This window comes from Silurus meridionalis, chromosome 19 (assembly GCF_014805685.1).
Source record: "Silurus meridionalis isolate SWU-2019-XX chromosome 19, ASM1480568v1, whole genome shotgun sequence".
Lineage (NCBI taxonomy): Eukaryota > Metazoa > Chordata > Actinopteri > Siluriformes > Siluridae > Silurus > Silurus meridionalis.
The window spans coordinates 1,235,098-1,247,846 of NC_060902.1; the positions used below are offsets into that span (position 1 = coordinate 1,235,098).

Genomic DNA, 12,749 nt, shown 5'->3' on the forward strand with positions numbered 1-12,749 from the left:
GCCTGAAATCCGTGTCTGTTTATACTGTAATTACCCTTCCACCAATCACAGTGCTGTTGAATTCTCTCTGTGTGTATATTTGTGTGTGTGTATAAATATACATGAGGTTTTATCAAAAAATTTTGAGATTAGTTTTGTAACTCGCCAACAGATGGCAGCACAAGGCTGCACGCACAGTTACAGGGAGCACTGACCTTTCATAAGTCAGTGTGCCGAAAGACCAGGTCCTGTGTGCATCGGGAGCTGTGCAACTGATGCTGTTCTGACCATGTGCGCACCCTGTCACCCTGCTCTCCTCACACGTGAGATCCTTACTTCCACACCCACCCTATTCGCCAGATTTGGCTCCTGTGAACTTCGACCTCTTCCTGAAGATGTAGCTGAAAGGTCGCTGTTTTCACACCGTTGCGGAGATCGGCACGAATTGCAGAAGGTGCTCGATACGCTTCAGAAGTAAGACTTCCACGTTCCAGAAGTGCAAGAAGACGATTTTGAAGATGGTAGTGTGGAAACGGAGATTTATAAACTTTTTGATACCATGTCATATTATTTTTATATATATATATATATATATATATATATATATATATATATAATATAAACTTATCACCATTACTATAGTAACAGGGTGTGTGTAATCTTTTCTATAGGGAGACATTTCTTTTAACAGTCTGTGGTAATGCTGTAAATTAATTTTAATTCTTTAGGACAGTAGTTCATGTTTGTTAATATATTTCTCAGTAACATAATAAGCTGGTTTTTTTTGTCTTATCAACTTCAAAAAGGTGTTGTCATGTAAAAGAATAAAACACTTGTTGTGCTTGTTGGAATATAATGAACGTTTGCTTTGTATCATAACACAACCCTGCTGTTGATTATTTTCCAGCACAACATGCAGTGTTTTGTAACTTTTTTCCTCCTTTTCTCTTGCTCACGCTTCATTAGTTTGATTCACCACAACTGTGTAAATGAAACTGATTGAAATGATTTCCAGATTCTACAGTAGATAATGCCTCATGCTGTTGTCCCTTCAAACTCCAGCACGGCCATGACGTCTCTACAGGCCACTCAGGGAGATCGCTATATTTAGCGCTGCATCTTCCGGTGAACAGAGATCGAGCTCGCTGCAGCTCAGCCACGCTGAAAATTCCATAAATACCCATTTTGTCATCTGTGATCGAAATAATGCCATATTTAGCCCAGGTCAAGATGAAGTTCCTGTTTAATTTCTCTCGTTACGTCAAGCCGTTGACTCGATACTGAAAATCCATTTCAGTATTAAAATGAATTTATTTTCCCCTGTAAAATGTGTTTGCTGTGTAAAGTTTGCTAACAAGTCTCTAGTTTAGCCTCGTGCTAAGCATCACACGTATTAGCTTGTTATGCTACAGTTTTACCTCAGAATTATATCACGAAAGGTCTGAAATCTCATTTTTCATGTAGTTGTATGTAAAATGTTCTTGAGAAGTATTAACCTCAAGTATTTGATGCATTTTCAGTGAAATTCTAGATGAAAATACACCCATATTGGCTATAGATTTGAAGTAAATATGGTTCTACATGTGATTGTTGGTATTTTTCCACTTTGTATTGCGAATCTGGTAATTTTCATGATAATAGGTGGTTGTAAATTTGTAGTTGTGGAGATCGAGCAACATAAACCTAGCAAATAACTGGACTAGCTAGTTCGAAGTTTTACACACTAGAAACTAGACCGAAATACCAACTTTTCCCTCTTTTTGCAAATAACTCCGTATAATTGTAAAGATGGTGTAAGTACACTTAGCATCGCTTGCTAACCAAACTCACCATGTTGACAAAGGATTCGAGCCATAAATGATTCAACATGCAGCCCCAAATAAGGAAACACAAATACAATCAATAAACAATAAAATACCATTTATTGAGAATATTAAAAAATAAATTATCTGATGCCAGTGAGACAACATTGATTTCTACTGTGAGATGCATTAACACACACTGGATGACCTACTGGATGATCCTGTCCTCATGACAAATAGGAATTTTAATCTAGATTGCTTTCTACCTCACAAATTAATATCCTGTACTTTTATTTTAACTACAGCTCGTACACTTATGTTCTATATAAGTTCAGTATGTTAGTGTTAAGAGTTTTAAATTAAACCACATTAAAAAAAAAAGGTTTCCTTTAAACCGCTTCCGCTCTGATTTCACACTCGGAGCGAATCCGATTCAGCACAGAATCAGCAGTCGGTACGTTTTCGCCACGTCGTGTCTTTTAACTAAAGTTACATGCCATTAATCAGGAGACGGAAACGGACCTACAGTTACGGCTGCGTTACTGATGCACAGCAACAAAAGTATGCCAGATATTTACAAGAAATGTAAATTCTCCTTCCTGCTTCCTGTCCAGAGTTCAGCACATGACAGGCACAAAGTGCATTCTGGGTAATAGGGTACATGATTTAGAGACAGGCCTAATGCACTGTAGGATTATGCTTTGTTTTTTTGCTGTTACACTCTCTAATGCACGATCAATACCAATATCATTATCAATGTGGCCTCCGGGACGACTGACATATTAAGAATCAATTAAAATTGGTACAGTGTCTGTTGTTAAACGCACTTTACAAATAAAACCGAAAGTTAGTTCCGTGGAAAGAGAGGTGTCAGTCGTAAAAAAAAAAGGGGGCATGGTCTTTGTTTAAGTCTCTCCTAATAAAGGAGGTGTGGTCTCCGAGCCTGCTAGACTTAAAAAAAAAAAATGGACTGAAGAAACCATGGACTCTTTGTTTATGTCCCAGTATGAAGATGTTTCCTGGCAGTGTATCAGTCTCGGAAAAAGGTGTGGTCTTTTATTTTGTCCCAGTGATTGTGTCAGTCCAAAGAAAGAAGGTGTGGCTTCTGTGTCAGTCACAGTGATGATGTGGCCTCGATATCCGTCAGTCCAAAATCAGGGAGTGCGGTCTCTGTATCTGTAAAACTATTCATAATAGGTTTGGCCTCTGTGAATATGATCAGTCAAATGAAATGCTGCATTATTTCAGTATTAATGTGTGTGTGTTCGTCACATAACGATTACAGTATTGCAGTGTTGCAGCAAAACAGCTCTAAATTGTATGTAATCATAGATGATTCATTTTATACAGCGACCTGATAATTCACTTAACTGTACTGAACTCTGACCTTTCAGAACCAAATCTGATCTACAACACACATCTTCATCCAGCCAACGACCCATAACAGAAGAACGGTCTGACACTGGATGTTCTGACATCCTATTTATTCGAACCTGTTGTGTGCTAACTACATGAGACAGTTTTGGGAAAGTGGGTGTGGAAATCTCTGGAGAGTTCGAGTCGTATGAGACCTGAGTAGGGCAGCAAGGCAACTTCTGGCTCCTGCTGGTGTTCCTTCTTAAGGGTCGTCTTTGGTACTGGCAGGACTGCTGTTCTGGTGGGACGCGTTTAAGCCTCGTCTGTCTGATGCTCGGCCCTCTGGCTCTGGGAGAAGGAGATAGAGAAGAAGGAGAAATAACTTTTACACATTGTCCTTTACAAAGATAGATTTTGTCCGAAACTTAAAATGAACAAAACAAAAGTGATAGCTTGAAACGCTGAGCACGTTAAAAAAACGAACTGTGGAAACAGAAAATACACTCTTCTTTGGGGAGCTCAAATTCTTTGCAGTTCCACACAAATAGTCATTAGACAACATAAAAAAGCATAGATTTCTTTATATCATAAATATGTCCATTTGTAATCCACCCCCCTTCCTCCTGTAAACCTGAGCTGCTTGAAGCTAATTTGCAATATAGATCCTGATTGGCTGTTTTTTAGTATCTTCAGTAATTATTGCCTGCTTTCAGGATGCATTAAAAGTTGTGCAAGTTTTCACATTTAGTCTGCATGTTCAATCAGATTCGGTCTTTAAAGTTTTTTATTATGCAGATGTTTTAATCAGCTTTTCTAATCTCGGCACTTCCTCATAGCATCGTGAACGTAGAACAATATGATTGAAATTCTATAGAAGAGCCTACTTCCTTTTTTCTAGTCACGTATCGTGTACCCTGAAGGTAAAAAAAAAAAAGAAGTGAAAGATGGTGAGATGTGACTTTGTTATAGGGTTTTGGTTATTTTGTCCTCTCTGTTCTTCTTATGCATTATAATCGATAATCGTCACAGATGTGATGAGTGTGTAAAGTAGAGGTTGACCAATTAATCGGCACTGATAGTTGATTGATGGAATTATCGGCTATTGGCAAAACTCCATACCGGTAGTTTTTCCGGGTTTCCATGCCGCTGTCATTGCGAGAGCGGCCTCTAGAGGTGAATAAATGACATCACGTGCTGTTTGTTTTTACACGGGAGACTGCGCGACGCTCGGAGAACGCTGTTATATTTATTATTTAATAATCATGTAATTATATTTATTGGTTACTAATTCATTTATTTACTAATTTATTTTGCAATTTTAGTAATAAAGTTGTTAAAGGCAGAGTAAATGCTGGGTATTAGTTATATGACTAAGTATTACCCGAAAGAGCTGCTGCAATGGAGTGTAAATCAAAATAAATCAGAAAAAGGAGGGAAATTGAAACCACGCCTTAGTAACTGCCCCTCTCCGAAACCTTACAGCCTCTAGAAAGATGATTAATACAAGTTTAAATATATCGTATAGCATCAAATACAGAAATACAGATAAGAATAAAAAGAAAAGAAAACAAATTCAGTGTCCCTAATCTGCTCGTGATGATCCTGACCCGCTGCATGGATCATACGTATGTCATGGGTTGGGATTTAGAGCTGTCAATCAAAACTCTTTCCAGTGTCCAAAGTAAACCAAACCAATCCTGTGGTGTTGTGTAAGACCATGTGGAGGGAGAGAGAGGACGAGCGAGAGAGGTTCACTGATTGACAGCCAGAGTGAAACTACGTGAAGGTGGTTTGCGTCTTTTTTTTGTATTTTTGTGTGCTTTTAAGCGTAAAAGTAAAAGATATGTCGAATTTTAAGTAGGCATGTTACCAAGCTCATCTTTTCCTCATTAAGCTTAAGGGAGGAAAAGAGGAGGAAATAAAAGAGACTGCACCCTTTCCCTGCCCACGCGTTTTATTTTTACTCTGTCTTTCTATGAGTCAATGCGACGCCCTTCTCACTCCAGCCCACTCGTTCGCCCCCACTCTCTCCTCATCCATCCATCCCGCCCTCTGCTCACACATTTCTCATGAGCTTTGACGTCAGAGAGGCAGGGGGGAGCTCCAATTTACCGCCCACACGCTACTTCCTGTGGCCCCAGCCGCCCATGCAGCATTCTCTCTCTTCTCTCTCTCTCTCTCTCTCTCTCTCTCTCCCTCTCTCTGTTGCTTCCTCTCCCCCTCCACCCCATAGTGACATCGCATTACAAAGGCGTTTGCATCTCAAAAGGCTGCAGTTTTAATGTAAGCTCTCACTGTTCCTGCTGAACTGTAGCCTAAAGAATAGTTTCACACAAATTTAAAGCTTCTTTGTTGTTCAACAATAATTTCTCTTCACTCAAAATGCAAAATGTTTTCTAAAATTCCGTGTAGGACACCGAACTTGTGTTCTATTCGACGCGGAGTCGAATGTGAGTAAGAGAAACAAGTGAGAAATGTAAGAAAGAGCAGCTGATCATAGCGTACGGGCGTGGCCAGATATTTTCATGAGCGTGCTTGATTGACAGCGCTCTGTCTGAGAGCCTGCATGTGATGCTACGCTGGATAGTTCAGTGATAACTTTTACGGCTTGATTAATATATTCGTTTTCAGTTGCTGGTTTGATTTTAGCTAAACTCTCCAGCACCAGTGAATTCGTCTTCTTTTGTTTTTAGATTTCACTCGCTTTGTTTTGTTTTGTGTCTTTGCTAGGTTAGCTTGCTCCAGCTGGTTCGCTGTGACCTACTTGTTTGCATTTTCTTGCTAAGTTAGCTTTGCTTTTGTTTGCTAATTATGCTTATATTAGTTTGCTTTGACTGTGGGTGAAGTCCACACAAGCCACGCCCACTCTGCATTAAAAACAGAATGTAAGTCCACCAGATGGAGATCTGTCATCCGTCTGTATTTATTTATTATTATCAGTGAAACAGAACTAATATAATGTAGAACAGAATTCACCTGAAGTCTGTCTCTTCTCTGACCCTAGGCTGACCTTGGCAGCGTGGTCACGTGACACCATTCTAGCCAATCGTAGGCCCTCGTCCATGAGCGTTTGCTGCATGAGCTGGCGACTCCAGGTGACTGGGCCGATGGTGTCGGCGAGGGGGCGGGGGGATGACGAGGGGAGAGAGTGAGGCCCTACATCTATCAGGACACACACACACAGACAGAATGACGCTTTCACACACGACACACACACAAACTACAGCTCATCAACACGATTATTGTTCATCACAAACGGATGGCGGACGTGATCTTTTACAGAAAACACAACATGAAATATATAAGACAGTGACGTGTCTGAGTAGACGTTCTGGACATTAACCGGACATGTGCTGAGAATGTGTTAATACCGTATATAATCACAGCATTTTGCAAAAAACGCTGTTACCATGGAGACGGCACACTAGGAACATTTCGAAGTCGTCATTTTTTGCGCGTTGACGTCCTTTTGTCGTTACGTATATAACTGATTAAAACGAATATCATCTCGGAAAATTTTATAGGCTTTAAAAAACGAATTTACACCCGAATTAAAGCAATATTAAAAGTTCTTCTAACTACCCTGACGAAAAATATTCTAAGGTTGAATAATAAAATAAATAAATACATAATTTCTAATCTGGGATAATATTTAATTATTTTTTTACTTAGAAAACTATAAAAACAAACACATTTCGTGTTAAATACAAAACATTTGAAACTCCTCATATATCTAAAAACGAGGTTATTATGATATTCTTTATATTTATTTTTATCTTTTCATCAGGATTTTAATCTGCTTAATATGATATAGATATCAGCATATGCCTGGTCAGCGCAGTGAGAGTTTCCTGCAAATTAGTCTTATTAGGAATGGAAAATGGTGAGGTGAGATTTTTACCGTGAGATAAACTGTCCAGACTTTCTCCTGATAGACTGTCCTCGTCTGCTGCAGGCCTCAGGCCGCCGTGAATTGCCCCGTCTGAGCTTTTCGGTCCACGTATGGGGATGAGAGCGTCTGAATCCATCACCTGAAGAGAAAAAGTTATTCAGTCACAGGGCTGATATTATAATGATGATGATGATGATGATGATGATAAATCACCAGCAGACTTTTTAGAAATGGGGTTTGACATTTTGTATTATAATAATAATAATAATAATAATAATAATAATAATAGTAATAATATTAATAGTAATAATAATAATATTAATAATAATAATAATATTAACAATATTAATAATAATAATAATAATAATAATAATAATAATAATGATAGTAATAATAATAATAATATTAATAATAATAATAATAATAATAATAATAATAATAAAAATAATAGAATGCACCAACCTCAAGTTTGATTTTTTTCGGAGCGCTGTTGTCCGAAAAGGAGTTGGTACAGTCCTCAGAGTTGGTTCTGAAACAACAGAGCATAATTATTATTATTATTGTTATTATTATTGTTTTTTATAAATAAAAAAAAATGATTTTATGAAGTCAAAAACTAAACGTTAAGATGAAAATTTAATGATATTCGATGTAAAATTTTTTATTTTGAATCCTGTGTCAACCCACAGCTATAATCTGCATCGGTTCCTGAAGCATTGTTTAGAATCGTTGTTGTTTGGTTCGGTTAATTATTCACATTTCGAGATTTGATGGAACGGCATCTCCTGACCTGCTGTGTTTCAGCGTGGAGGTGTAGGCGCATTCCCTCGCCACCTGGCGAGCCAGAGAGAACAGCTCCACCCGTCTCAGTAAGAGCGCGTTGTCGCGAATGCAGAACTGCGCCGCCGCTTCGTTGATGATCATCTGAGCGGGAAAGAGACAAACAGGGAATTGTGTTTATACACAAACTCTTGAAAGCACAAAGACAGCAATGTTTAGTTAATAACAATCCGTAGATCAGATATAAATATTATATACAAATGATTTGAAATGCCCCCATTTAATGGGTTAAATTTGCATATTAGGACCTGATTGGTTCTTATATATTATGATGCAATAACTAACCCAGTGTCATTTTTGTAGTGTATTTGATTAGTCACTTTCACACAAAGTTTCATGACGTTAGTCTGACTTATCAAGGCTAGTTGCTCGTTTTTATTCATCACAGTTCTGATCCACAGCAATTTTATTAGTGTTCAGGACCTCTGCGAACTTTTAAACTGTATTTTTATGTCCCATTACAGCAGCATTTGTGCAGCTCTTCTGGGTCTCCTGTGACACGTTAATCGAAATAAAATGTCCACAGTGTCTGATTCATCCCAGATGTATCTGATGAGCTGAGACGTGTTTGGTGCCTAAAGTTTGTCTTTGTTGCTAACAAAAAAATGAACGCTGATAGCTATTACGCAACAAAATGAAACAAAATAAAAAATTCAACCCACATCTGTGACTTCAGTCTAATTATTTGAAGGTGTTTAAAGCTTAAAAAACAAAGAAAAGGTTATAATCTATATGTAAACGTGTCAAATATTGTAAACACGCCACAATGTTGAGGAGATCATTAAACAATGCTGAACTGAAGGCTATACGTTTCCGTTACTTGTGTTACCTCGTGGTGTGTCAGCTGCTTGCCCTCTCTCCTCTTGGAGTCGAAGCGGCCGTAGATGAGACTGTACTTGCGGATCTCCTCCTCTTTACTCTTGTCGTGTGCCTCCATGTTGAAAATGTGACCCACCGTCTTAGCCATCTTCTTATTCAGCCTGAGGAGACTCTTCACGTCGGCTGGGTCTGTGTGCGGCACCGTCCTGTACAGACGCTCCACACTTTCCCCTACCGCCTTCACCGTGTCCAAATCCAGCTGTCCTCCGGGCCAAGGGGAAGAGGACGAGGAGGAAGATGTGGGAGGTGTCGAGGGACCTATGTTCCGGGAGTGGACCAAAAGAGGCAAAGGCGGACTCGGCTGGTCTTCCTCTGCTCCGACGCTCCCGTCTAATTCAGGGCTAAGCCAGTGAGGCTCCATGGGGGACAGTTTGTCCCTGTAAAGATGATGGTCTGGTGGAAGTGGCGATGCCTGGGAGCACGGGCTTCTCGGGCTTCCGTTATCACGGAGTGGAGTCAGGCAGGCTCCCTGATCTTCCCGGTCACACGGGGACGCAGGCTGACCGTTGCTTATGGACTTCCGCGAGCTCACGATGCTGTCGATTTTAAAAAGCGGGATTCCTCCTATGGCCGACGTCAGGGGTTGGTTGAAGACGGCCGGATTCGCAGCCCAGTCGCGCAGGGCTTTCTGCAAGCGCCGCACATGCAGGGGTTTCGTCGCCATCCCAACCAGAGCCATGATCTCGAGGAACTCCTCTTCTCCAGCCTCGCACAGCTGCTGCACGTCATCGCCGCCCTGCTGGATGAAGGTGTCGTAGTACATCAGAAGGTTGGCCCTCTGCAGCACACGATACAGCTGCAGCTCACCCAGCGTCCGTGGCACAGACATCGTCCTGCTGTTTTGCTGTCAGTGCATAAACACGACAACCAAAAGCAACGTCAGTCAAAAAGCTGCAAAACAGACTGTCCGTTCTTTCAAAAATGAATTTCTTGTGGAAGTGAATTTTATACTGATTTTGCTGATATTGTCTACGATCTCAGACTTCTTGCCCTGTTTGTTTTCACTTACCTACATAAATATTGGAGAATTCTCAACAATATATTTACATCTTGTAGATCAAAAAGAAAAAAAAAGAAAACAGAATGAAGGCTGGTTTATATTGTAAATATAATTGTAAACATTTCGGAGCTTATTTCAGAGCCAGCAAAAAAACTGCCTGAAAAGACAAAAGAGATCCAGTGCATATATTTCTAAACATTTTACAGTCAGATTATTTGCTGGTAACAGAAAGTTATTATCTATGGTCATCCCACGGCCCCGCCCACTCCCACCATCGATGTCGCTCTGAATGCCTCTGAATTCAACCTTTACTCTTTATAAATGTCCATACGAGTGGGTGCAGTTAAAGCGCGCATCGGAGATCATGTGCGATAATCTACAGCTATTGGGAAAGTACAGTTCATCTGGAGATCAGCCTTAAAAATGTCAATACTGAATAATCTGCAGTTTACTAAAGTGCTGGAATAAGTGACGGAATGGAGTGTTGATGTAACAATAATAACCAAAAGCTTCAAAAGTCACTGGAGTTTATTAATATTGCATAAAAACCCCTATATTTTAAAACATAACGTTTATTTATTTTTTTTAAATACCATGTCTCTTGTCTTTAAAAATACACTAAGAGCACAGCGAAGATGCCGAAAAAGAAAAAATCAGCACCTTCCCCCATTTACACGTACAGTACACAGCAACCCACATGCCCACATGACGTAGTTCGCTCCTTCTCACTGTTTTCTATATTTCTGACAAAAATCCTGTAAATACGCCTCAAATCTAGGAGTCAAATTAGACTTTATTCAACTTTAACCTCAAATAAAGCTGCCATATTCCTTAATCTCATGCATTCTCCTACCTAGATCTAGGACTTACAGTTTCTGGGTTTTACAGTATAATTCCAGGTACATTCATAACACCTGTGAGTTGTGTCTTTGTTTTAGAACAGATCACCAAAAGGGAAAGAAATGCGAGGAGTGTGGTACGAATCGATGTACAAACCCAAAGGTTAAATATATTACAATTAATCATAGATGTAACTGATTGGAATTCTTCTGCACAACTCTTTGTATAGGAATGGAGCTGCCTACTTTCTGATCCGAGGGGAAATGTTAGCACCAAGAGCCACTGCTTAGAATCGACATATTAGATTTAGGCTGAATGAATTTAATTCCTCTGAACTGTCAGTTTTTGAGTTGTTTTATTCACTACCCAGGGCTGCGTTCATGAATAAATATTTGTGTGAAATATTGCATTTAGTCCAAATCTGAAATGTAGTGTGGAAAGTGTACAGTACAGTAAGTGAATGGGACGTTTCTCATCCAAGTACGTATGTGATTGTTACAGCTGAGCTTGGGAATGTAGCATAATATAGTAATATGTGTTTTATGTAGTATGTGCATAATACAGTTATAACGCACTTATCAATATGTTATTTATGTATTTAAATTTAAAAAATACATTCGAGCTGCAGGGTATGCTGGAGCTGTATTCCTGAGAAAAACAAGTCCTAATATGAGCAGAATAATGTGTGTGTGTGTTGTCATGTTATAACAAGTGGTGCTTTACATTTCTCCTGGATTTATTGTATTTATATATATATATATATATATATATATATATATATATATATATATATATATATATATGTGTGTGTGTGTGTGTGTGTGTGTGTGTGTGTGTGTGTGTGAATGTATTTTATAATAAGCATTTTTGTGTGCATGCCTGTTATGTTTATACATCTTATTACTAAGAGAAATTCCTTTTTAGGATCCCAAATGGTTACTTATTCAATCTGAGCTGGTCACTCATACAAACAAACAAACAAGCAAACAAACAAACTAACTAACTAACTAACAAACAAACAAACAAACAGCACTCATTATTAACTATTAGAAAGCCTGGAAGGAAAGGAAACTTTTACAAAATATTAAGCCCTATACACAACACTTTAAGTAAATACAATACTTTGTAAATAAATAAATTATAAATTGTAAATATTTGTATAAATAATTTAAATACGTTTTTGGGGGGGTTTAGATCCCTATTACTTCAATTGATTCAAAGGAGTCGTTCATAAGAATCGATTATTTCCCCGCAAAAATACACAGCAATCCCCTGAACCCGCAAAAAAACATAAACAAAAAAACAGACTAGAAAGGTGTCAAACATTTAATCCGGAATAATAAGAATAATTTCACATTTCCACTCGCATATATCTGAATTTGCTTCTCTTACCGTGTGGGACTCCAAAAAGAACCGATTCAGGATTCAGAGCCGGCGAATAGTGAGATTTCGAAACCCCGTTGGTTTTCCTCCTCGCCCTCTTCTCGGTTTCTTTCTCTGGAGCTAATCTCGGTAGGATAGGTGTGTGGGGGGCTTTTTTACAGAATAAAAACGCGCCGCTTCATGTTTGCGTCCAAAACGAAGAAAAAAGCAAATCGCCTCGAATAAGTCTGGGTTAATGCTCCGAGTTGAAGTGCGCATGCGCGCTGCAGGATCCCCGCATTATTATTATTTATATTTATATATTTATGTATATAAAAAATCCACTTGAGTGTAAACAGAGGGGAAATAAGACGGAGTGTTCGTGTCGGAGCGTCCGAGTCCCTGCCCTGCCTGGCTGCTTGTAGCTGGCAGGATCTGGGTTGTTAATGAGAGTCTTTTTGCTGCTGGTGTGGGCGAGAGAAGTGCGGGGGCGGACTGCGGCACGCCATCTGACCGAAAAAGAGCTTTCCTCTCCGGCTCCAGGCGCCTCACAGCCGGGGGAGGGGGGAAGGGGGTGGTTCGGGGTGAAGCGGACCGGACCGGACCGGGGTTTTCTCCGCGTTCATTTTCTCATTTCATTAATTTTTAATTTGCATTGATGTGAATATTAAATACAGCAGTGTTCCACCAGAGCGCTCGCTCAGCAGGAGGAAAAGCTCTCCACGGTCCGCTCATTACCGTATGTGGGCCGAATATTCACAGCGCTCGCGGATACAGATGGAGCGCTGCAACCGTTGCC

At 39.6% G+C, this 12,749-nt stretch overlaps 1 protein-coding gene across 2 annotated transcripts; it reads right to left on the reverse strand.

Moving 5' to 3' along the window:
• Positions 1–2,392: 2,392 nt before the first annotated feature.
• Positions 2,393–12,749, reverse strand: nab2 (NGFI-A binding protein 2 (EGR1 binding protein 2)). Of its 2 annotated transcripts, XM_046875650.1 has the most exons (7): positions 11,981–12,744; positions 8,699–9,592; positions 7,820–7,953; positions 7,492–7,558; positions 7,039–7,168; positions 6,114–6,299; positions 2,393–3,485 (listed from the first exon to the last, which is right to left on the reverse strand). In XM_046875650.1, the coding sequence occupies exons 2-7, from the start codon at positions 9,575–9,577 to the stop codon at positions 3,400–3,402; spliced, it is 1,482 nt and encodes a 493-aa protein (XP_046731606.1). In that variant the 5' UTR covers positions 9,578–9,592; positions 11,981–12,744; the 3' UTR covers positions 2,393–3,399. The 2 variants fall into 2 exon arrangements, with proteins under 2 accessions (XP_046731606.1, XP_046731607.1); XM_046875651.1 differs by lacking the exon at positions 6,114–6,299 and having other exon boundaries at positions 11,981–12,749.

Coding starts and splice junctions, on each gene's coding strand:
- nab2 (XM_046875650.1), bottom strand. CDS start 9,577: ATGTCTGTGCCACGGACGCTGGGTGAGCTGCAGCTGTATCGTGTGCTG. Junction 7,954..8,698: donor AGCAGCTGACACACCACGAG/GTAACACAAGTA, acceptor TTTCCCGCTCAG/ATGATCATCAACGAAGCGGC. Junction 6,300..7,038: donor TCTGGACAGTTTATCTCACG/GTAAAAATCTCA, acceptor GTGTCCTGATAG/ATGTAGGGCCTCACTCTCTC.